Genomic DNA, 25,349 nt, shown 5'->3' with positions numbered 1-25,349 from the left:
CCTCCTCCTGTTCTTGCTCACTATCGAAGTAGCTTGTGTCATCCTCTGACTCCAGGTGAGGGATGAACTCAGCCTTCTGCCTCAGCAGCCCTGTCCAGTCCAGGTCTCGAAAGAAACTGTGTTGTTTCACTTCAAAGGCACCACCTAGGGAAGATAGGGTGGAAGGGGTTGGGGAAAGAATTCCAGTAACAGCTGATGGCCTGCCCAGCCTGGGCCCCCAGATCACTGCATTTAGAGCTGAGGCTGGTTCTGGACTTAGGGAGCCCTTATTCCAGAGCAGCAGGCACTCAGGCCTGTTTCTCAGCACAATGGGTCCCTTACCTGCCCCGAGCCGGACCAAGGGGTTGGTCTGCAGGAGGCTGGATATCAGGAGTTGGGCATCTGTGGGCAAGGCCTCATCTCCCTCGGGCCACAGGATGTCATCTGCAGAGCAAGGAGGGGATGGGGGTTGTGTCTGGAGTCCATGTGGCACGGGGCCGACCCGTGTCTCCATATGCCCCACCTGCCCAACACAGAGGCACGCACCACTGATGACCTGTCCAAAAAGCTCTTCAGGTGTGTCTCCAAAGAAAGGCACACAGCCCACCAGGAACTCGTAGAGAATGATGCCCATGGCCCACCAGTCCACTGGCTTGCCGTAGCCCTGGCGCAGGATGACCTCAGGTGCGATGTACTCTGGGGTTCCACATACCTGGGGGCAGGTGGTCAGCCTGCGCCCTGACCGCAGGAGGGTCCTCGAGGGAGAACCACACCCCCCACCAGGCCCTGTACCCCACAGTGTTGCCAGGTCACTCCACCCACAGGGACCGCCCCCCGCCCCATGCCTGCACACACACCTGTTTGTCCAGGAACTCTCGGGCATCCTTCTCAATGTGGCCTTCATACAGGTTGGTGGTGAGGCTCATAAGCCCCATCTTGGAGAGGCCAAAATCTGTGAGCTTGATGTGCCCCATGGAGGTGATGAGAAGGCTACAAACATGAGTAGGGGCTCAGAGATGAGGCCCAAACATGTCACTTAGGGACTTTTTCTGCCACTGCCTCCCAAGAGGCAGGAAGGGAATAACAAGAAAGGTCAAGGCTCACTTGTCAGGTTTGAGGTCACGGTGTACAATGCCATAGTTGTGCAAGTATTCAAGTGCCAGCACTGTCTCGGCGAAATACATGCGGGCCATCTCTACAGGAAGTGCCCCGATGTTCTTTAGCAGGGTGGCACAGTCCCCCCCTGCAGGTGAAGGAGTAGACTCACATGAAGAGAGAGACATCCCAGGCCCAGAGCTGATCACTTGATAAACACCAGGTTCGCAAGTTATGTGAATCTATTTTACAGATAAGGGAAACCGAGACTCAAAGAAAGGTCTCCCTATCTTTAGATTACATAGGAAGTGCCTTTTACCGGGCTTTTAGGCATCGTCCAAAATTGGTATGATCTGAGACTCAGAGAGAAGTTGGGTTATGCAAGGAATTGATGGTGGGAGGTGAGGACTGAAGGCTGTCTGCTTATGAACTGAGTCTGATAGCCCTACCCTTGATATAACTGGAGTCTGAACAATGACAGTCGGAGCCTTAAGATGTAAAGTAATGATCAGCCCGCACCAGAATTATTGTAAGCAGCATTCCCAGGGTCAGATTTTCTTCCAAGTGTAGTATCTAGGGTAACACAAAACCAAAGCAGCTGTAATGAGTCAGTTCTTGGACTTTCCTATTTTCACAAAGATTGCCAAGTTCATAGGTTGTAAGCTGGGATCGCTGGATGGCAACCTCACTATATCAGAGACTGTCCAAAGGGTGGCCCATACATGGGAAAGCAGAGCCAAGACATGGAAAGAATCCTAATGACATGATTTGAGCACCTAGATACAGCCATTCCTGAAGGTGATCATGAGTTTTTTATTATAAGTCATAACTTTCTTTTTTCGTGAGCCATACTTAGCTGGGTTATAAAAACTTACAAATCAGATTCTTTGAGGGTGCTGCCCAGGAACCTGCATTTAACCACAATCCCAGGTAATCTGACACATATACTTATGCTAAAAACCAAGATGGGATGACTCCAGATGAGACTTCGGGGGCTAGATAATGCTCAACTCACCAAAAAAAATGCAGATTTTGGGCCTCCCCGGTGGCGCAGCGGTTGAGCGCTGGGTTGCGAAGCTACCCGCAGCCTCTGCAGCGCCGGTTCGATCCCTGGCTGCTCCCCAGCCACCGGAGGAGGGTCCCACATGGCGCGCAGACCTCTCCTGCCGCCCGCTGTACTTCGCTCCTTCTGCCTGCTCTGCTCCCCGCTCTGGCTCTGGTGAATTCTCTCACCCTCCCGCGCTTCTGACTGTACCCAGTGCATGGATAAATAAATAAATAAATAAATCTTTAAAAAAAAAAATTCAGATTTTGCTCACTTCTCTCTCCTCCAAGTGACCTAATCACCTCTACCTTGGTCTCCCTGTTTCTGCCCTCCCCATGGCAGCTAAATGAATATTCTTAAAACACAAATCCAGATCATAGCAACTCAGCTTAAAATGCCTCAGTGGCTGCCTATTACACTCAGTATGAATCTGATGCCAATTTGGGGTCTCCGAAATCCTGCATGCTCACCCATCACTCATCTCCACATCCCTCACTCTACTCTCTCACTCGACTACAGCTCCATTGGCTTCCTCACTGCTTCACCAAACTGACACATGCTTACTTAGGAGACTTTGTGCATTGGGTTCCCTCTTCTGGTATAGGGCAGACCTCAAAGAGGTCCCCTGCCTACCCTATGGCCTCCTTGAATTTCATGGTCCTCAGTGCTGTCCTCACTACATGAAAGGACCCAGTCTCTTTGCCTTGTTATGCCCAGTTATTATCTGTCTATACAGATCAGAATGAACCTCTTTGAGGAAGAGGTGTTTGTCTGGGCCCCCACTGTGACACCAGGGCCTAAAACAGAAAATGGAATGAAGGAGATGATGGGAGAATATCAACTGAGTGACCAAATAGTTGAATAAAGCTTGAGCATGGAGTTTTAGCCCTCAACATGTAGTTGAGGCCATGCATGTTTTGGATGGATTAGTGTTGAATGAATATCATCATGGATGTATGGATAAACATGAAAAACATACATTGGTGGTTGGATGAATGGATGGATAGTAAAAAGATGGATGGATAGGACCTCCCTGGTGGCGCAAGGGGTTGGGATGCAACCTATGTAGCTGTCCACAGCCTCTGCAGCATGAGTTCGATCCCCAACCGGCCAAGGAGCAACCCACATGGCGCAGCACACCTCTCCAGACTCACCCGCTCAGCAGTGTACTTTGGTTGATCTGCCTGTTCTGTTCCCCACTCTTTCTCTGGTGAACCCTCTCACCTCCCCATACCTCTGGCCTGTACCCTGGCTCTTGTATGTATAAATAAATAAATCTTAAAAAAAAAAATGGAGGGATAAACTGATGGATGAATTGTGGATGAATGGATGGATAGCTAGATGCTATAGATGCTGGAATGGAGGGTTGGATGAATGAATAAATATGACTAGATATGAAATGGATAGATGGATGCAGAGATAGATGATACATTAATAAATTGATAATTAGGTATTGGTAGATTGATGAATGGTTAAGTATGTGGATAAATAAATGATGGATGGATAAAAGGCAAGGTGGATAAAAAATAAATGTACAACACAATGAATGAACCCTAATTCACTTTAGTTAATAATGTATCAATATTGATTGATCAGTTATAACAAATGTACCCCTAATACAAGATGTAAATAACAAGGGAAATGGGGAGATGGGGTTAAGTGGAAACTCTGCACTTTCCAGTCAACTTTTTTTGTAAATCTAACTGCCCTTAAAAAATAAAATCTAGGGCCTTCCTGGTGGCCCAGGCAGTTGAGCGCTGCTCTGTGAAGCTGTTCACAGCCACTGCAGTGCAGGTTTGATCCCGGCCAGACGGCGAGAATCCCACATGGCAAAGCAGACCTCTCCTGTCTTGCCTGCTGCTCCCCTCAGCAGTGTATTTCTTCAGTCTGCCTGTTCTGTTCCCCGCTCTGTCTCGGTGAATCCTCTCACCCTCCAGTGCATCTGGCCTGTATCCCAGTTCTTATAAAAAAATAAATAAATCTTTAAAAATAAAATAAAATAGGGCCTCCCCTGGTGGCGCAGAGGTTGAGTGCTGGGCTGTGAAGCTGCCCGCAGCCTCTGCAGTGCTGGTTCAATCCCCGGCCACGGGCGAGGGTCCCACATGGTGCGACAGACCTCTCCTGCTGCGACCACTGCTCCCCTCAGCAGTGTATTTCGTCAGTCTGCCTGTTCTGTTCCCTGCTCTGGCTCTGGTGAATTCTCTCACCCTCCAGCGCTTCTGACTATACCCAGTGCTTGTATAAATAAATAAACAAATCTAAATAAATAAATAAATAAAATCTAGGGGCCTCCTTGGTGGCACAAGGGGGTAAGCATTAGCACAGTGAAGCAATCCGCAGCTACTGCAGGAGTTCAATCCCCGGCCAGGGAGGTGACCCATATGGCGCAACAGACCTATCCTGTCTCACCCGCTGCTCCCCTCAGCAGTGCATTTCAGTCAATCCGCCTGTTCTGCTCTCTACTCTGTCTCTGGTGAATCAACTCACCCCCTGCACCTCTGACCTGTACCTCAGTTCTTGTGTGCATAAATAAATAAATCTTTTAAAAAAATTAAATCTAAAAAATAAAAAAATAAAAAATAAAAAATAAAATCTATTTATTTTTAAAAAATAAATGTAGGGGCATCCCTGGTGGTATATGGGTTAAGTCTCAGCACTGTCATCACTGTGGCCTGAGTTCAATCCCTGGCCTGGGAGCTAACCCACATATGGTGCCTCAGACCTCTCCTGTCTCATCCACTGCTCCCCTCATCAGTGTATATCAGTAGATCCACCTGTTCTTCTCCCCACTCTGTCTCTGGTGAAGCCTCTTACCCCTGAACCTCTGGCCTACACCCCAGTTCTTATATGCATAAATAAATAGTTAAAATAAATAAATAAATTTAAATTGGATGAACAATTGTATAGATGTGCAATTGTATAGATAACTGGATGGATGGATAGATGGAGAGATGGTGTATAGATGTACTGATAGAAAAAATGATGGATTAGATGTGAATAGATGGATGAATGGATAGATGAACAGCTAGTTGGATGGATATATATTGAATGAAATGAATAAACCAATAGAAGACTGGATACAAGTAAGGAGATGGAGTGGATAATCAATAACTAGATGGGTAAATAGGTGGATAAATAGTCAATATGGGGAGTTGGGATCCAGCAGGCCACCCAGCAGCCCCAATCAGTGTGCACTCCCCCATTTTCCCTTCAACTTGTAGGTAGCCACACCTTCCACATACTCCATAACCATGCAGAGGTGGCGTCGGGTCTCAAAGGAGCAGAACATGCCGACCACAAAGGGATTCTCGGCAAAAGTGAGGATGTCCCGCTCCACGAAGGCTTGCTGAATCTGGTTGCGCAAGATGAGGTTCTGCTTGTTGATTTTTTTCATGGCGAAGCGCTGCCTGGTGTCACGATGCCGCACCAGGTAGACTGCGCTGCAGGGGGAGAGAGCAAGGACTGGCCATCACCTCGGAGACACCCGGCCTCTGCCACACTCCCCCCACTAGAGCCCCAGGTGGCTCACCCATAGGCACCATTGCTTATGAGCTTGATAGTGTCAAAGTCATTCTCTCCAGGAGGTTTCTTAGCCTTTGTGGTGGTGCTGCGGCCCTGTAAGGGAAAGACGGAGATCATCATCATGAGATTGGGACTCTCACTATTTTACTTTACACAGGGGAACTGAGGCAAAGAGAACATGGGGGTGGGTTCTTCATTCAAGTGCCACAGTGAGGGAATAACCAAGTCAGGACTTGAACAATGATGGACTCTGAAGCCACATTCTCAAAATTTTTTAATGGACACTTTGGTATACATCATATTACTATACACCTAGTAAGAAGCCTACAAAATGGATAATTACGCTAATATATATAGAACCCCCAGAAATCATTAACAGAAAATCTAACAATTAAAGATTTTTATTTTTATTTATTTATTTTTAAAGATTTATTCTTTATTCATACAAGAGCGGGGGTATAGACCAGAGTCGCAGGAGGGTGAGAGGATTCACCAGAGACAAAGCAGGGAGCAGAACAGCCAGATGGACCGAAAGCACTGCTGAGGGGAGCAGCAGGCGAGACAAGAGAGGTCTGCCTCACCATATGGGATTCTCCCTGGCTGGCCGGGAATCGAACTGGCTGCAGAGCGCTTCACAGTGCTTTGCTCAACCTGCTGTACCACTGAGAAGGCCCCAATTGAAGATTTTTAAATGGAAAAATATGTGAACTAGACCTAGACCTTGTAACCACATGAAAAGATGCTGAACCTCACACATAATAACAGAAAGGCAAATTAAAACTATCCCCAAGAGGCCTCCCTGGTGGCGCAAGGGGTTGAGCACCATATGATGAAGCAAACTGTGGCCTCTGCAGCACAAATTTGATCCCCAGCCAGCCAGGGAGAAACCACATGGCAAGGCAGTCCTCTCCTGTCTTGCCCACTGCTCCCCTCAGCAGTGTGTTTCGGTCCGTCTGCCTGTTTTGTTCCCCATTTTGTCTCTCGCCCCCCACATCTCTGAGCTGTACCCCAGCTCTTGTATGCAAAAATAAATAAATCTTTTTAAAAAATAAAAAAGAAATAAAACTACCCCCAAGATACCATTTTTCACCTAGCATATTGGGGGAAAAAATCCAAAAGGTTGACATATCTCTGAGGGCAAAGCTGCAGGGACTTTGACACCTTGCTGTTGGGAGTTTAAATTGGTACAACCTCCCTGGAAAATACTTTGCTGTATATCAAAATTACAGCAAATTTAGTACAGCAATTTCATGCTCCAGACATACTTGCACATGTGATAAAATGACATGTACTATCTTGCTCATCACAAGATTAGAGTAAATTCATATTCCCATCCATAGGAAATTGGTTAAATAAACATGAGGCACATCTATATGAAGGAATATTTGCTACTGTCTAAAAAAATGAGGAACCTCTTTGTACACTGATTCAGAAATTATAAAGTTCAAAGTACTCTGGTAATGGGGGGAGAGCAAGGAACAATATGTGCTCTATACTTTTGTGTAAAAAAAATAAAGGCAGCAAATGGAACTATATACAGTCACACGTGACTTTAGAGAGATATGTTCTGAGAAATGTGTCCCTAGATGATTTCATTGTTGTGCAAAAGTCAGAGTGTAATTACACAAACCTAGGTGGTACAGCCTAACACACACCAAAGCTAGAGGGTAAGACTTGTTAGACCACCATCATATGTGAGTCTGTCATGGGCTGACATGTCATTAAGCAATACATGGCTATAATCCTAGTTGGTAGGATATTGGGTAATGGGAGACAAGTGTGGATATAAGACTTTTCATTGTAAATCTTTTTTTTAAAGATTTATTTATTTACTTGCTTATTTATTTATGCATACAAGAACTGGGGCATAGGCCAGAGGTACATGGGGTGAGAGGATTCACCAGAAACAGAATGGGGAGCATAACAGGCAGATCTACTGAAATATACTGCTGAGGAGAGCAGCGGGCAAGATAGGAGAGGTCTGCTGCACCATGTGGGTTAGGCTCCCTGGTTGGAGATCGAACTCATGCCGCAGTGGCTGGTGATAGCTTGATAGCATTGACACTTTAACCCCTGTGCCACCAGGGAGGTCCCATAAATCTTTCTTGAAAATTACTTTTATTTTCCTTAGGGGCAAAAAGTTTCATTATATAAATATTACACAAAAAGATATGAAATATAAAACTATTGACTTGTATGCACCTAAGAATGTAGCCTAAAATACCTGACACAAAAATGGACAGAATTACAGGACCGATTGATCAAAACAAGGAGTTAACACATATCGCTCAGAAACTATTAGATCAATGAGGCAAAAAAAAAAAAAAAAAAGGAATAGAGACATGGAAGATTTGAATCACTAAGTGACAAATTTGTGTGGACATACATAGACTCCTATAAACAACATTAAAGATAAATACCTTTTTAGAATTTTAGATTTATGAATGATATGATTGCATTATCTATTTAAAAAATTAAATGGCATGTATAGTGAGATTCTTTTTTTTTTTTAAAGATTTATTTATTTATTTATACAAGAACTGGGGTACAGGCCAGATGTGCGGAAGGGTGAGAGGATTCACCAGAGACAGAGTGGGGAACAGAACAGGCAGACTGATGAAATACACTGCTGAGGGGAGCTGCGGGCAAGACAGGAGAGGTCTGTCGCGCCATGTGGGACCCTAGCTGGCTGGCCAGGATTGAACCAGCGCTGCAGAGGCTGCGGGCAGCTTCATAGTGCTGCGCTCAACTGCCTGCACCACCAGGGGAGGCCCTATAGTGAGATTCTTTTAAGATGTAGTTAAAAAGATGTGTGACTGGGATCTCCCTGGTGGCACAGGGGTTAAAGTCTCAGTGCTACTAAGCTATTGCCAGTCACTGCAGCATGAATTTGATCCCCGGCCAGGAAGCTGACCCACATGGCACAGGAGGCAGCAGACCTCTCCTGTCTCGCCTACTGCTCTCCTCAGCAGTGTATTAAATAGATCTGCTCCCTACTCTGTCTCTGGTGAATCCTCTCCCCCCACGCACCTCTGGCCTACCCCACAATCCTTGTATGCATAAATAAATAAAAATAAATCTTTAATAAAAATAAAATAAAAAGATGTGCAGCTGTGAATTGATAGGTACAATTTGAAACAAAAACAACAATTTCACGCTTCTCTGGTAGCCTAGTGGTTAAGTCTCAGCACTGTCACAATAGCCTGAATTCAATCCCCAGCCAGGGAGCTAACCAACATGGCACAGCTGACCTCTCTTGTTGCGCCTGCCGCTCCCCTCAGCAGATCTGCCTATACTGCTCCCCACTCTGTCTCACCCCCCCCCACCTCTGGCCTACACCCAGTTCTTCTGTGCAAAAACAAAGTATTTTTTAAAAATTACAAACTCAAATTCTTTGGGGGGCTAGACAGACTGGGTGGGGTCCATGGGGACCACCTTTTCAGTGCCAGATGGTTACAACACAGTATGGTCAACACAGTGTGATCAGAACTTCTAAATTTTCCAAAGAAAGCTCAAACCCTAATATCAAGCTCAAATCTATTGCTTTCTGTATTTTGTTTCAATTTTTTGGAAGATACTAGATAGTTCAGAGAAAATACGTGTGGCCACCATGGCAGGCAGTCTCCACTAGACATGAGGTGGGACTGTGGCAATCTTCACTATGCTGACTCCATACAGGATACCTTAGTCAATTAAACATAGATTACCAAATGACCCAGCAATTCTGCTCCTTGGGATATGCCCAAAAGAACTGAAGTGATTATTCAAACAAACGTGTGTACACAAATGTTCATAGCAGCTCTATTCATGCAATAGCCCAAGATGGAAACAGCCCAAATGCTGGATAATGAATAAACAAAATGTGGTCTATCCACACAATGGAAAAGGGCCATAAAAGGGAATGGAGCACTGATTCATGCTCCAAGATGGATGAAAGCATTATGCCAGACACCAGTGGCTACAAAGTAAATGATTCCATTTATATGAAATGTCTAGAAGACGCAAATCCATGGAGACAGAAGGTAGATTAATGGCTGCCAGGGACCGAGGCAGAGGGAGGAATGGGAAGTGAATATTACAACGCTTCCTTGTGACAGGATGAATGTGCTCTGGAACTAAGCAGTAGTAGTGAGTGCCCAACATTGTGAATGTACTAAACCACTGAATTGTTTTATGTTTTTTTCTTTTTTAACTTTTTATAATTGTTCATTTAAAAATACCTAAACTGGCACATTTTATGTCATGTGTATTTTACCATGAAAAGAAAAAAGTAATGGGAGGAACAGTTATTATTAATACATTTTTAAAAGGCTCAGAACTGGGAACCAAGGGATCCACTCGGCTTGAGGGCAGAGAGCTGGGTGAGCCCTGGCTTGTCACTCTGGCCAGAACCAAAGTACCAACCACTGGCCACCTGGCCTTACCTCAGAGAGGTCGTCCTGCTCAGGTGTGTTAGAGCCGCCACTGTCCTGTTCCTCCAGGTGCACCACATCTAGGAAGGACTGAAAGTGAGTAAAAGCTGGTGTCTGGGCTACTTTACCCACAACCCCTGTGCCCACCCGCTGGCACCTGGAAAGGGGTCTCGGGTGAGGCCCAGCTGACGGATGATGTAGCGGGGGATGTCTGTCTTGACAAGGTGGCCCTCCTTGGCATGACCCTCGGCTGCTTCCAGTAGGTGGTAGAACTCCTCAGGGTTGAATTCCTGAGGCAGGGCAGGGGTGGGCTCGAAGCAGGCTCTCAGAGGTCTCCACAGGCCCCCCTGCCTTGCCCAACCCCCTCACCAGGCACTCTAGCAGCCTTGCTGGTCGTGAGATGATAATGAGCAGCTTCTTCACCAGCTGAGTGACAAAGGCCACCTCCAAGCTCTCCGAGCGTTCATAAGCCTGGGGGGGGTGGGAGGGACAGTGTGGGGATAGGGTCTACAGGGGTCCTACCTCAGCCAGACCCCTATCCCAACCCCATGGAGTGCACACTGCTATTGGTCCCACTTTACACGTAAGAAGTCTGAGGCTGAGACCATGTTAAAGCCCATGATAAAGGGCTTTAATTATTATTATTCAATAATTTAATATGTAATATTGATGATTTAGCACTTCATATTTAATAAAAATAATTTAGCTATAATAATTATTACTTCTATAGTAAACACTATCCTAAAGCTGTCATTCAATTAAACTTCAAAACAGCCCTATAATCCAAGAAGAGTTAGACTCCCTCTGCCTACAATGGATGCTCTCTCCTGGGATTTCTGTATAGCCCCCATGTCATCGCATTATGAAGACCTACCCTGAACTCCCAATTTAAAATAGCACTCCTCCTCCTGATAGCACCTTTAATCACCATTACCCCATTGTACTTTTTTTAAAGATTTATTTAGTTATGCGTACAAGAACTGGGATACAGGCTGGGGCGGGGGAGGGGGCGGTGGGAAACAGAACAGGCAGAGTAACTGAAATACACTGCTGAGGGGAGCAGCGGGCAAAACAAGAGAGGTCTGCTAGTCATGTGGGTAGCTCCCTGGCCGGGATGGAACTCGTGCTTCAGTGGCTGTGGATAGCTTCATAGGTTGCATCTTAACCCCTTGAGCCACCAGGGAGGCCCTACCCTACTGTGGTAAATGAGGCACTCACCTTGGCACCAAACACCTCAGTCTTCAAGATAACTCATTTTAATGCAATATTTGGAAATCTCAAAATAATTTTAAAAATGATAAGAGCACATTGTAAATAAATACAGGATCCAACAGGATAACAATGCACCTATTGGAGTATAAAACAAAAGGCAATCTATGCACAGTTTTAAAATGGTTAACGGTTTCTATTAAAATTTTATTAGTTGGGGCCTCCCTGGTGGCGCAAGGGGTTGGGACGAAGCCTATGAAGCTGTCCCTGGCCACTGCAGCACAAGTTTGTTCCCCAGGCCAGCTGGGGAGCAACCCACATGGTGCAGCAGACCTCTCCTGACTTGCCCGCTGCTCCCCTCAGCAGTGTACTTCCATCCTTCTGCCTGCTCTGTTCCCCATTCTGTCTCTGATGAATCCTTTCAACCCCCACACCTCTGGCCTGTACCCCAGCTCTTGTATGAATAACTGAATAAATCTGAAAAAAAATTAACTTAAATAAATAAATAAAATTTTATTAGTCATTAATTTATTTTATTTTATTTTATTTATACCAGCACTGGGTACAGTCAGAAGCGCGGGAGGGTGAGAGAATTCACCAGAGCCAGAGCGGGGAGCAGAGCAGGCAGAAGGAGCGAAGTACACTGCTGAGGGGAGCAGCGGGCGGCAGGAGAGGTCTGCGCGCCATGCGGGACCCTCCTCCGGTGGCCGGGGAGCAGCCGGGGATCGAACCAGTGCTGCAGAGGCTGTGGGGCAGCTTTGCAACCCAGCGCTCAACCGCTGCAGCACCGGGGAGGCCCTAGTCATTAATTTTTTCCATTAAAATCAGGAAAGTAGGGGCCTCCCCTGGTGGCGCTGTGGTTGAGCACCGGGCTGGGAGGCTGCCCACAGCCTCTGCAGCGCTGGTTCGTTCTCTGGCTACCAGCGAGGGTCCCACTAAATAAATAAATAAATAAATAAATAAATAAATAAATAAATAAATAAAATCAGGAAAGTAAAATTATAACAAATTCTTATTTGATTACAATTAAAAGATTGAAACTTAAAATAATATTAACTTTTAGTATACCTACATTTCAACTTTTTCAATAATTCCTTTAGTATACTGGGGACAAAATTAATCACTGTGTCACCCTACTCCCATCTCTGATGTCCAATTTGTTTTCTGTCTCTTCCTGCTAGGATGTCAGCTCCCTGACAAACGGGACCTTCTATTTCCAGTTGATTCTTCAGCTTCTAGTTGGACCCATATAAGCTTCTTAATAAATATGTAGAATGAATGAATGAATGAGCAAATCCCCCTTTTATTGAAGAACTGAGGTACAGAGAGGCTAAGTGACTTGGCAAAGGTTACACAGCAAGAAGTGATGAACTAGATGTGAACAGAGGCCACCTGGAGTCTGTACTCTTGACTCCATCTGAAGCCAATGCCCATAATGACACCAAAGGGCTGCAAGCATGAGGAAGGGTCCTGGAACCCTGAATCCTATATTCTGGTTTCTGTGACCTAGAACCCAGAATCCCATATTCTTGTTCCTGTGACCTTATCCAATCTCATTTCCTTATGACAGTGTAATCACTTGGCTGGGATTTCCCAGGCTGCCTTCTTACCTCAAGGCCTTTACATGTGCTGTTCATCCTGCTCAGCACCCAACCCCCATCCTCAACTCTTCTCATAGCTTCCACTCTCATTATTCTTGGCCCACATTACTCTTATTATGTCACCTCCTCCAGGCAGGCCTCCTGAGCCTTACAAGGAAGCCCCTGACACTTCCTCCAATTGTCCTATTCTAGTTGATTCATAGCCATAAGCATCAGCTGAAATCATTGAATTCCTTGATGTGTTTGTTTCCATGTTTCTAGTCAATCTTCCACAAATGAATTAGCAGCCTCGGCCCTCCCTGTGGTGAAGGGGTTAAGTCTCAGCACTATCAAGCTATCACCAGCCACCGCAGCATAAGTTCCATCCCTGGACAGGGAGCTGACCCACATGGCGCAGCAGACCTTTCCTGCTGCTGCTCTCTCAGTATATTTCAGTCAATCTGCCTGATCTGTTCCCCACTCTGTCTCTGTGAGTCCTCTTACCACTCCCCCCCAACCCCGGCACCTCTGGCCTGGCCTGTACCCCAGTTCTTGTATGCATAAATAAATCTTTTTTAAAAAAAGGAATTTTTGGCCTCACAAGGGCAAGAATACTTCTCTGGTTTCTTCACTGTTATGTTCCATGTCCCAGTCCACAGTATCCCAGCACACATAGGTATTCAATTAATGTTATCCATTATCTTTCACTTGAATGGAGCATTACCTTTTTTACCTTCACTTATTCATCTATCCATCCATCCATCCGCCCAATTATCCAATATTTATAGAGCACCTACAGTGTGCTGGGCACTGTGCAGGGCACCAGGGACACAACAGTAAACAGAACAAGATAACCCACTACCCACCTGTGAAATTCCATTCAAGTAGGGGAGACATGAAATAAGATAAGCAAAAATATACAAGATGATGAGCGGTACTATGTGCTAAGGAGAAAACAAAAGAAAAAACAGTGGAAAGTGTGAACAGACTTTAACATTTTAAATGAGGGAGGTCTGTCTAGGAGACCATCAGAGGAAGTAACATTTGAGAAGAGACCTGCAGATGAGGGAAGTTAAATCCCTGCCTTCCGCATCAGACCAGGGTCAGGGGCCGTGTCTTTCTCTTTCACCCCTGAACCCTCAGTTCCACAGCAGCACCTGACACGTGGTGGGCACTCCCTGAATTGATGTAGAGTGAAGGAATGGTTGGGGCATGGGACCTGATTTGGGGGTGTGCAGAGCCTGAGATGGGGCCAGCTTTCGGGTGCACTCACATCCTGCAGCAGCTTTTCCAGATTCTCTTGCAATTCGTAGAAGTAGACAGTGGTGATAAGGCCGTCGCGGGATTTGGTCAGGCAATCCCTCGCCAGTTCAATGATCTGGTGGTGGATGAAGCTGAGCACGCCGTCTGCCAGGGGCAGCACGCTGTCGGGTTCATAGGTATGAGCAAAGTCTCTCAGCTTCTCCTCCATCTGCGCAGTGGCCTGTGAGAGGGACAGAAGCAGGGCTAGAGAGAGGGCGCCAGCAGGAGCCTGCGCTGCGTGCACTGGCCACCAGAGGGCGCGCGGAGCTAAGACAGGGAGGGTTCCCGCCGCCCAGCCTCCCGGGGTTGCCCTGGGCCCGCCTCACCTTCGGAAACCTCTCCTTGTACACATGGTTCATCATCACGATCTCGTTGTCGTAGGAGGAGGGAGAGCGCCCGGGGCTGCGGGGAGAGAAATTCAGCGTCTAGCCCCCTGCCTCGAAACTGCAGACAGGAGTCAGATCCCCTCAGGTTTAATCTCACCCTCCAGGTGGCAAACCCAATTTATTCGTAGGCACAGCGTCTCGCAGTGCACAACCCCCCATACTGCCAACCTGAAAGAGGGCAGTTCTGACCACCTGAGACTCCGCGATCGGGGCCGCACGGCCGGGGAGCGGCGGCCACCATCCTCGTCGGTGATGCTCTCGGTGCTGCCGAAGTGTTTGGAGAGAAAGTGGAGCTCATCCACAGTGGGCTGGTAGGGCAGCTGGTGCAGGCGCTCCTGGGAGGAGCAGGAAGACTGCGGAAGGAGCGGGGCCAGGGTCAGAGCCACTGCGGTCCCCCCACAGCTGGGGACCCTGGACTAGGGCCCCCAGAGCTGACAGGTCACAACACCAGGCTGGGATCAGGACCTGATTAATGTTCCTTGGATCCCAGAACCCAGGTTGTCTGTTGCCCTGTCCTGGCAACAGACAGGGCACAGGGACAAACATGGATGAGAACAGTGACACCCATATAGTTGTAGCTAGAGGGAGTTTGTTAAAACCTGAATCAAGCCACACCCCTTCGCTGTTCAGGACTCCCCATGCCTCCCACCTTAATAAGGGTAAATGTGGAAGTTCTCCCCATAGCTCATAAGGTCCTGTAAGATCTGGTCCTGTCTCCTTGCCATCGCCTCCTCCCACCCTCCCCCTTGTGTCTTCTGTTCTAGTCACACAGGCCTCTTTGATGGTCTTGGAACAAGCCAAGCACACCCCTGCCTCAGGGCCTTTGTACTAGCTGTTCTCTCTGCTGGGAGCACATCTACTATGGATCACTCATTCTCCTTCAAGTCTCTGCTGAAATGTCATCCCTTAGGAAAGCCTCCTCTGAACACATAGCCATCATTGCCCTATCTTGTTTCTTCTAGCTGGATTTATCTCCTGACATACTACATATTTGTTATTCCTGTCTAAACCTTGAGGGCAGAGACTTGGCTCCCCTCAGTCCCTGGTCAGGGCAAATACAGATCCACAGACATCAGTGGATAGACATGAAGACACCCACTTGATGATGCAGGCAAAATGATCTTTTTTTTTTTTTTAAAGATTTATTTATTTATGCATACAAGAGCTGGGATACAGGCCAGAGGTGTTGGGGATGAGAGGATTCACCAGAGACAGAGTAGGGAAAAGAACAGGCAGACTGACTAAAATACACTGCCGAGGGAAGCAGCGGGGTGAGACAGGAGAGGTCTGCTGCACCATGTGGGTTGCTCCCTGGCCGGCCGGGGATCGAACTCATTCTGCAAAGGCTGCGGATTGCTTCATAGTGCGGTGTTTAACCTCTTGTGCCACCAGGGAAGCCCCAAAATGATCCTTTTTTTTAAGATTTTATTTATTAGGTCTCCCTGATGGCACAAGGGGTTAAGTCTCAGCAGTATCAAGCTATCACCAGACACTGCAGCCTGAGTTCGATCCCTTGCCAGGGAGCTGATCCACATGACACAGCAGACCTCGCCTATCTCACCCACCGCTCCCCTCAGCAGTGTATTTCAGTCGATTTGCCTGTTCTGCTCCCCATTCTGTCTCTCTGGTGAATCCTCTCACCCCATGCACCTCTGGCCTGTACCCCCATTCTTGTATGTATAAATAAATTAAATAATTTTTTTTAATTCAAGATTTTATTTATTTATTTTTGTGTAGAACTGGAGTGTAGGCCAGAGGTGCAGGTGGGTGAAAGGATTTACCAGAGGGACCAGAACAGGTGGATCTGCCTGGGATTGAACTCATGCTGCAGTGGCTGGCGAAAAATTGATAGCACTGAGACCTTCCTTCCTTCCTTCCTTCCTTCCTTCCTTCCTTCCTTCCTTCCTTCCTTCCTTCCTTCCTTCCTTCCTTCCTTCCTTCCTTCCTTCCTTCCTTCCTTCCTTCCTTCCTTCCTTCCTTCCTTCCTTCCTTCCTTCCTTCCTTCCTTCCTTCCTTCCTTCCTTCCTTCCTTCCTTCCTTCCTTCCTTCCTTCCTTCCTTCCTTCCTTCCTTGTATTTATTTATACATACAAGAATTGGGATACAAGCCAGAGTTGTGGGGGTGAGAGGATTCACCAGAGACAGAGTGGGGAAAAGAACAGGCAATTGACTGAAATACACTGCTGAGGGGAACAGCAGGCAAAACAGGAGAGGTCTGCTGCACCATGTGGGTCACCTCCCTGGCCGGAGGATCTAATTCATGCTGCAGTGGCTGGCGACAGCTTGATAACGTTGTCTTTAACCCTTTGCACCGCCAGGGAGGCCCCCCAAAATGATCTTTTTAAACATCACATCACTTACTCCCCTGCTCGAAACTCCTTGTTCCATTGGTCTCTGTTAAAATACAGGGCCTCCCTGGTGGTGCAAGGGGTTAAGACGCAACCTATGAAGCTACCCGCAGCCACCGCAGCATGAGTTCAAGCCCTGGCCAGGGAGCTACCCACATGGTGCAGCAGACCTCTCCCGTCTCACCTCAGCAGTGTATTTCAGTCAACTGCCTGTTCTGTTCCCCACTCTGTCTCTGGTGATCCTCTCACCCCCTACACCTCTGGCCTGTACTTCAGTTCTTGTATGCCTAAATAAAATAAATCTTTACAAAAAGAAGAAAAGAAAAAAAATAGAAAAAACAAATGATTCATAACCTGTCATTCTGTAATGACAATTTCAGACAGTTTAGACCAAAATTTAAGTACAATTTAATATAAAGCAAAAAGATCTTTCTATGACTTCTGAGTGCATTTCAAATACAATCTAACTCCTCCCCCTGACTGACAAACTCCAGCATGATCAAGTTCACTGCCAAATCTCCTCCATTCCTCCACTCCCAGCCCAAAGCTCCAGTCACACAAAGTTATTTTCAACCTTTCACACTTGGAAATTTCTCCTGATGCCTCTGGGAGTTAGAACATGCTATTCCCTCTTTCTGGAACACCTTTCTCTCCCTTTTTTCACCTGCCAAACTCCTGATGATTGCTTGAGCTTCAGTAACACCTCCTCCCAGAAGCCTTCCTTCACCTTCCTCCCAGTTGAGTCAGATGCCTCCTTTGCCTTAAGCCTCCAGATGCCTCTGGTTTCACCTTGTCTTATGCCACCCACACCACAGATCTGATATCCCTGTATTGTAAATACCTTCTTAGTGGCTTGTCTCCCCTACAAGGGGAGACAAAATTTTAATGTAAGATTAAATGCTAGCCTAAAGAGGGGATTTCCTGAGTTAGGGGCCTCCCTGGTGGCTCAGGGATTAAAGACAGCACTATCAAGGTATTGCCAGTCACTGTATCACAAGTTCGATCCATGGCTGGCTAGGGAGCAACCCAAATGGCGCAGCAGATCTCTCCTGCCTCACCTCTCAGCAGTGTATTTCAGTAGATCTGCCTGTTCTGCTCCCCACTCTTTCTGGTGAATCTTCTCACCACCCCCCACCCCACACCTCTGGCTTACACCCCAGTTCTTGTATGCACAAAAAAAAAAAAAAGTTTCCTGAGTCCTTGGAAGTTGGCCCAGTTTGTAGAGGCTACTCACTACATGACAGTCACCTGATAAATGTCTGAACATTAGACCAATGGATAGGTGAGCAAACCAGAGACACAGGTAGAAAAAGGGGCATATGGAGAGACTTTGGGTATTGTGGTGGGTAAGCAAATGGGCTTTGGATGGAAGTATAGCTTGACCTGGTCAACTGCAGACACTATTATTATTATTATTATCTGTATAATATTATTATATGGCAATATTATCTGACAATATTATTATCTGCAAAATAACTTGATGATGAATAGGCTCACCAATAACATATGTTGCAGGGTAGAGAACAGCACTTTAGGGGGACCTGTGACTTGCTAATACATGGAAAGGTGACACCTTGAAAGACAGGAGAGACCCAAAGCTCTCATTAAGACTAAGCCAGGGCCTCCCCGGTGGCACACCGGTTGAGCGCCGGGTTGTGAAGCTGCCCGCAGCCTCTGCAGCACTGGTTCGATCCCCGGCTGCTCCCGGGCCACTGGAGGAGGGTCCCGCATGGCGCGCAGACCTCTCCTGCCGCCCGCTGCTCCCCTCAGCAGTGTACTTTGATCCTTCTGCCTGCTCTGCTCCCCGCTCTGGCTCTGGTGAATTTTCTCACCCTCCCGCGCTTCTGACTGTACCCAGTGCTTGTATAAATAAATAAATAAATAAATAAATAAATAAATAAATAAATAAATAAATAAATAAATCTTTAAAAAAAAAAAAAATACTAAGCCAGCTGCTGGCCTGGGGTGGGTTTTTGGGTAGGAGAGTCCCATACAACCTCTCTCCACCCACCGTCCCACCATACTCACCGAAACAGTAGAGCTGGGTGTGTTGGTTCCATAGCCAGATGAAGGGAGTGAAGCGAGAGACCAACGACGTCCATCGGCCCTGGAACCCAGCCAAGGTGCTCAGAGGCCAGCAGATCACTCCCATCCCCCCACTCCTTGAGAGAAGCCACTGGACAGGCAGTGGGGAAATAGCACAGTTCCTGTGCTCTGAGATTTCTTAAGACTTTCAGAGTCTACGGTGTAAGGAGTCCTTCATCCAGGCAACAGAGACCTGGGGTGAAGATCAGTCTCCTCTGATCTATCCCATGATCTCCTGTCCTTTTATCCTTACAGCAAATAAGGCCCCAGAATAGATCCCAAGGAGAATCCCCAAAGCCTACCCAAGAAGACATTGCAGAAAGAGCCAAGGTCAGTCCCTAGAGCACCCACCATGAGAAAGTTCTGAGGGAGACCCCTTGGATCTCCTCAGAAGGAAGCCTTCTCCCTCAAATATACACAGTGACTAAGTCAGTACACTCAATTTCACACAGACACGATCACTCTGATGGCCACACCAACTAATGTGACTACTACAGTCAAGTTCACACACACTGACAGCCACACACATTCACATGTGACTCCTCAATACAGATACTCCCTCAAATTAACTATCCCATACATTATCCCAAATAGCATACTTCCCCACACTAACAATCACACATGCAAAAACAGACACAAACTCACATGACACAGACACTTAGATTCCCAGTACTGACACTTTGCTATAAACACATACTCCTTCACACACATTCTATATTTTCACATTCACACAGACATATTCAACATAGTCATGCACTCAGTCACACATTCAAACTGTCACACAGCCACAGACTCATTCACACTCCCACGCAGATTGCACGCACTCACAAGAGATACATGAGGTACGTGCTCCCTCACACATTCACACACATTTACTATCACACACATTTATACATGCACTCCAATGCATACTCCAATGGACACATGTAGGTACAGGTTGTTGCACAAACTCACACATGCGCATCCACATCAGCACAAAGATTGCAAAGTCATATAGACATACAATTCCACACACTGGATTCTTCCCTCCAGGCAATGCCCACCTTCACCCAGTCCAGCCTCCATGCAAGTTACCACATCAGGCCCAATCTGTGGTCTGGCTTCCTCTTGCTCACAGTTGAATTCCAAAGCTGAGGGGGCCTTCCCCCCCACCCACAGCCCCTACCACCTCAGCCCCTGCAATTCCCACACCACAACCTTCACCAGCCTTTGCAGTGATCTGGTTTCTCTGGCCTGCCTCTCCAGTTCAACTCCCAACATAGAAATAGTGTTATTCACCCAGTATGTCCAGCTCCCAGACAGAGCAGATATTCAGACGTGGTTTAGAATGAATATAGGTCAAAGAAAATGAGACCCACCCAAACACCCAAACATGACAACTCCCAGAAATTTCTCCAAAAAACATTCGCGGAATCTCTCTACCTTCCCCAATTTCACTAAAGGTCCCAGAAAATTCATTGTGGAACACTCCAGAAACCTGTAAAGACCCCTGGAGGAAAAGCTGAGATTTCTCCGTTTGGGCCCTTTAGAAATAGCCCTAGCCGCCCTCCCCCACTTTGGGGACCAAGAGTCCCAGAATGGGCATCGCGCATCTGCGCGCTTGCGCAGCTCGTCTCCGCTCCCCTTCTGTTGCTATGGAAACGCCTGGCCTGGAGATTGAGGTTCTGGAAACTCAGACCCTGGACCCGCGGCGCAAGCGCTTTGGCTCCGCTGCAAAGAAAGCCCCGCCTTTTCCCCATTCAAGCTTGGCGGTTGACCCCCTCTTCTCATAGGCCCCTCCCCTAAGGCTAGGAGCCTGTTCCCGGTGGGACCTTGGGACTCTCTGCGGGCTCCTCAGACCCTAGCTCAGGTGTAATTAGGAGGGGAACAGACGGCAGCCTAGAGACAAGGGAGGGTCCGGCCAGGGTTCTAGGGCCCTGGGAGAGGGACTCACCTTCGGGAGGAGGCAAATGAGAAGTGGGCGGGAGTGTTAGGGGAGAAGTTTCGGGGGCTGTCCAGGGGACTGCTACCTGTGGTGGAAAGAGGGGGATCTTCAGGCCTGGCATGGAAGACCATCCCATCAGGTCTCCTGATCCCAAACGGGTTGCAAACAGTTCTCTGTCCCCTCTAGTCGGCTCATACCCAGGTATGATTTGGCTACGCCCCTTCGCTGTGGCCCCTCCTCTCCTAAGAGGCTTTGGTAATCGAGTTCGCCTGGCCCCCTTTCAGGCCGATTCCTCCTTTTTCTGAGGTGGCTCCGCCCCCAGGCATGGCTCCACCTATCCACCTCATCCCCTTTTCAATCTATTGATAGCTCCGCCTGGCCCTCCGCCCCCCAATGCCCTGCCCTCTCTGACAGACCACGCCCACACAAAGATGGTCCAGCATCTTGTCCAGCCTGGTTCCACGTCTACCCAGATTCCGCCCGGCTCCTACAGCATGGTCCCGCCCCTCGCCTGTGGAACCGCCTTCCCCAGAATGGCCCACACCTACCACCTTTCTCACCCAGGTGTCCTGGCAGTGGAGAGTGAGGTCGTGGCAACGTGGGCGAAGTGCTGCTTGTCAGGATGAGGCTTTTCCGGTTACTGGTGCGGCAACTGCGGGGAATACAAGGCAAGGGGACCTAGTCGGCCGCCACCTAGTGAGTTTATGAGCCCAACCAGCTGCCCTCCCATCTCAGATCACGACCTATCTCCCAAGCGTGTGCGTGAAGATGCCTCAGGAGGACTGTTCGGCAGGAGTCAATGATGGCTTCAGCAGGCTTGTGGATGGGAGGGGATGCACATGTGACATGTGTGTGACACTGCTGGTGCAGATCATGTGTGACCATGTGGGACCAGTGTCAGTCATGGAGTGATAATCATGTTGTCTATGTGACACCACTGGAAATGGTGTCTGCGTGTCTTTGGATCTGTATGTGACATTCTGTGTGTATGTCCCCATGTGGCACCCAGTGTGGGAATTCTGCGCTGGGCACATCCTCATGGAGCATCACGAGTGACAAAACCTGTGCCTCTGTGTGTGTGTGACACTGTGTAACTCATGTGTCTGTGACAAGATGTGTCAGGGTGTGCTGTAACATGTGCATGATGAGTGGTCTCTGCTACATGTGCCTATGCCCCTGGCATTTTGAGCCAGTGTGCGATACTGTGGATGTGGATATATGACTCCCAACATGAATGTCCATGTGTGGTGTCTACTGTGTGAGTTTCACAGCCAGCAACACTGGGTATGTCTGAGCATGCCCCATGTGTTGCAGTCCCTGCATGAATCTTGGCTTCTTAACATATGATATTGTGTGTTTCTTCATCTCTGCAAGATTCCTTGTGTCTGTATATTCTAGCATCCGTGTGACACAGCATGTAACATACTTAGGTTATATCATGAACTGTGACATTATTGGTGTATGTATATTATTGCCACACATGTGTCTGTGTCTCTTAGAAGGCATAATTGTGTGTTGATTCCCATGCATGTGGTGTAACTAGGTGTACACATACTGGGTGTACATAATATAGTGCCTATGGGCTTACTTGTCTGTGTGTCACTTGGGGGGGATGCCCCTGTGTTTCTGTTAGCTCTGACCTATGGACACTGTACTGGTGGGTATGTGTGTGGCGCCTTGAGCATGTATCTGAGCCACTAGGGCTGTTGTCTGTATGTGTGTGACATCATGTCCTGTTTGACTCTCTGTGTCACTATTTTCCATATGAGGCTATGTTCTTGGGGGAGGGAGTTTGTGCTATGATAAGCTCCCCCCCACCCCCTTTCTGTCTGTCCGTATGCCAGCTTGCTTGCAAGTCCCCAGCCTCACCATTCCCTTCACGCCCAGCCGCAGTGACTGAGCATATTAGAGCGGACAGAAACACGCGGCAAGGGGGAGGGGGGGCCAGTCTGTGGCTATTGTTCCGATGCCCCCCCACCTTCCCCTTCTTTCCCTACCCCCATTGGGTTACCCAAGCCCAAAGCGCGAGCAGACAAAGGCTCCGCAACCCCCCACCCAGCCAGACCACCTCCCCCCGCGGTGGTCCTTCCCGGCGTGCAGTCCCCCAAGTCTCGCCCCACACTGTCCCCATTCAGTCCCATCCCTGGCGGGAAGGCTCAGCGCAGGCACCTCTGGAGCAGCTGGACTGGGTGCAGCAACCCGGGCCCCGCCCTGCGGCAGCGGCCAGAGGGGTGGCTTTGCGGGGAGGGCCTGGTCAAGGTCGAAGGGATGGGGAGGGGGGGTCGTCTACCTCTTGGTGCGGCGGAACATACTGCCGCCAGGGAAGAAGGGCATCGAGAAATTGGAAAGCGCGGTCCAGAGAGAGTCAGACATGACCCAGCGGCGGCGACATGGTGGCAGGTGCGGCAGCAGCGGCGGCGCGGGGAGCGAGCGCGCGGGGCGGAGGCTTGAGCCGCAGCGGGCAGGGGAGGGCGGGGGAGGGGAGGGCCCTTCGGTTGCCGCCCGCCGGGAGGGGGCGCTGCCGTAACCTCAGCGCACCAAGCCCAGCCTTTGCTCGCCCCTGGCGCCCCCACCCGGGCCTGAGAAGGGGCGTTCAGCCCAGCTTCTCTCTCCCCAAGGCTCACCTGCTACTTTTCCGGGGCAGGGGCAAATCCTTCTGGAAGGCAAAGGGGCAAAAGGATAGAGGTCAGCGTGCACCAGCAGCCACTGCTCACAAGCCCTCTCAGGCCCTGGAGGAGCAGAAGTGGGGTGAGACAGCCCCTCATCAGCATCATTCCCTGCACCCTTGCGATGCATTAGGGGCAGGGTTCCTTGGGGGAGAGTAGCAGAGTCAGTCCCTCTTCCTACCCCCAGAGACTAGCACAGGGTCCTGAATTTCATCTCAGTGTGTGCACCAATGAAACAGGAACCTGTTAGAAAAATACTTTGAGGGGCCTCTCTGTTTTGCTCCCCACTCTGTCTCTGATGAATCCTCTCACCCCCCACATTCTAGCCTACACCCCAAATCTTCTATACCAAAATAAATAAATAAATAAATCTTTCAAAAAAGAAAAGAGGAAGAAAAATACTTTGAGCACCTATTGTTTGCCAGGCCCTGAGTTAGGCACTGGAGACAAGCAGTGCTGAGACAAAAATTCCTGGGACTAGAGGAGGGGAGCAAAACAAAAACAAAAACAAAAAAACCTAATGTTCTAGAAGTGAACATAATAGTGTTCACTAAGGTGGGGGGCTTCAGAAGTGAACATAATAATTTTAGATTATAATAAATTATGAATAAAATTAAGCAAGGTGATATAAAGTGGTGGGGGGAGATAGCTAAGACGGGAACAATGGTCAGAGAGGACTATTCTGAAGAAGTGACTTTTAAGATGATTGTTTAAAAGTAAGAACCAAAATTAAGAACCAGTCGTGGGAGGATCTCTGGAGAGAGCATTCCTGATAGCGAAAGAACTACACAGATCTAGAGGCATGAATGAACTTGGCATGCTCAAGCATGAATGGTTGAATAAATGAATGAATGAATGAATGACTTCTCCATTAGTCCCAACCCCAGATGATTCACAGAGGCGAGGGTTACTTAAGGTGACTCACAAGTGAATTTGAGGGGCCTCCTTGGTGGCACAAGGGGTTAAGATGCAACCTGTGAAGCTATCCGCAGCCACTGCAGCACGAGTTCAATCCCCCGCCAGGGAGCTACCCACATGGCGCAAGAGACCTCTCCTGACTCGCCCACTGCTCCCCTCAGCAGTGTATTTCAGTCAGTCTCCTTGTTCTGTTCCCCACTCTGTCTCTGGTAAATCCTCTCACCGCCCCCACACCTCTGGCCTGTACCCCAGTTCTTGTCTGAATAAATAAATAAATCTTTTTTTAAAAGTGAATTTGAAATAAGAATCAGGTGGTAAGTAGTGGTCTTTTTCAATAATGGCAATAATAATTATAATTGGTAGATGTTAAATGTATGTGTCCACATCAGAAGAAGGTTGTGTTCTGTTTATAAAGCAGTTGTAAAGTCACTACAGCGATCAGAAACTGTGGAGGGGAGTTCTGTGTCCATGTTCATAGAGAAATATTTGAAGCTAGACTGAAGTTAATGACGGGATTGGGTAGGGCTGCAAACAGAAAGATTCTGGCAAGAGTTTCTAAATCCCTGGGGACTGCAACCAGGGGGATGGTCTAGATTCTTTTCAGGACCTCTGGGTTCAAATCCTTTACCTGTCATGACCTTGGTAAATGACCTTTCAAGTCCATTCCTCTTAGAGAATTCAATGAACTGATACAGGTGTCTACCACCTTAGCATGGTGTCTATCACATAGTAAGCACTCATAAATACTGGGTCATAGAAACAGAAGTTACTATGAATGGACCTGCCGCATGACAGAGGTTGGACCAGAGGCACTTCCCATTCCCACATACAGAGGACAGATCGGGGGTCAAAGGACACACTGTCACAAATGGGCAGCTG

The 25,349-nt window shown here is 48.0% G+C and overlaps 1 protein-coding gene across 1 annotated transcript in view; it reads right to left on the bottom strand.

The window, feature by feature from the left end:
- The window catches only part of MAST1 (microtubule associated serine/threonine kinase 1), a gene marked incomplete at both ends in the record, with an annotated part of 28,233 nt that extends 4,974 nt beyond the window's left edge, over window positions 1-23,259 (bottom strand). The window contains 17 exons of the mRNA XM_084251287.1: window positions 22-144; window positions 322-423; window positions 526-691; window positions 837-969; window positions 1,084-1,222; window positions 5,351-5,559; window positions 5,649-5,734; window positions 10,066-10,133; window positions 10,211-10,343; window positions 10,423-10,524; window positions 14,116-14,325; window positions 14,471-14,546; window positions 14,723-14,883; window positions 18,906-18,984; window positions 20,896-20,971; window positions 21,447-21,538; window positions 23,177-23,259. Coding sequence (XP_084107413.1) covers window positions 22-144; window positions 322-423; window positions 526-691; window positions 837-969; window positions 1,084-1,222; window positions 5,351-5,559; window positions 5,649-5,734; window positions 10,066-10,133; window positions 10,211-10,343; window positions 10,423-10,524; window positions 14,116-14,325; window positions 14,471-14,546; window positions 14,723-14,883; window positions 18,906-18,984; window positions 20,896-20,971; window positions 21,447-21,538; window positions 23,177-23,259 — 2,038 coding nt within the window. The remainder of the gene's footprint in view (window positions 1-21; window positions 145-321; window positions 424-525; window positions 692-836; window positions 970-1,083; window positions 1,223-5,350; window positions 5,560-5,648; window positions 5,735-10,065; window positions 10,134-10,210; window positions 10,344-10,422; window positions 10,525-14,115; window positions 14,326-14,470; window positions 14,547-14,722; window positions 14,884-18,905; window positions 18,985-20,895; window positions 20,972-21,446; window positions 21,539-23,176) is intronic.
- Window positions 23,260-25,349: the final 2,090 nt, after the last annotated feature.

The sequence above is a fragment of the Talpa europaea genome (assembly GCF_964194135.1).
Source record: "Talpa europaea genome assembly, chromosome: 12".
Taxonomy (NCBI): domain Eukaryota; kingdom Metazoa; phylum Chordata; class Mammalia; order Eulipotyphla; family Talpidae; genus Talpa; species Talpa europaea.
The sequence above is the reverse complement of the archived record's forward strand: the minus strand, read 5'-3'. Positions and strand labels throughout refer to the sequence as shown.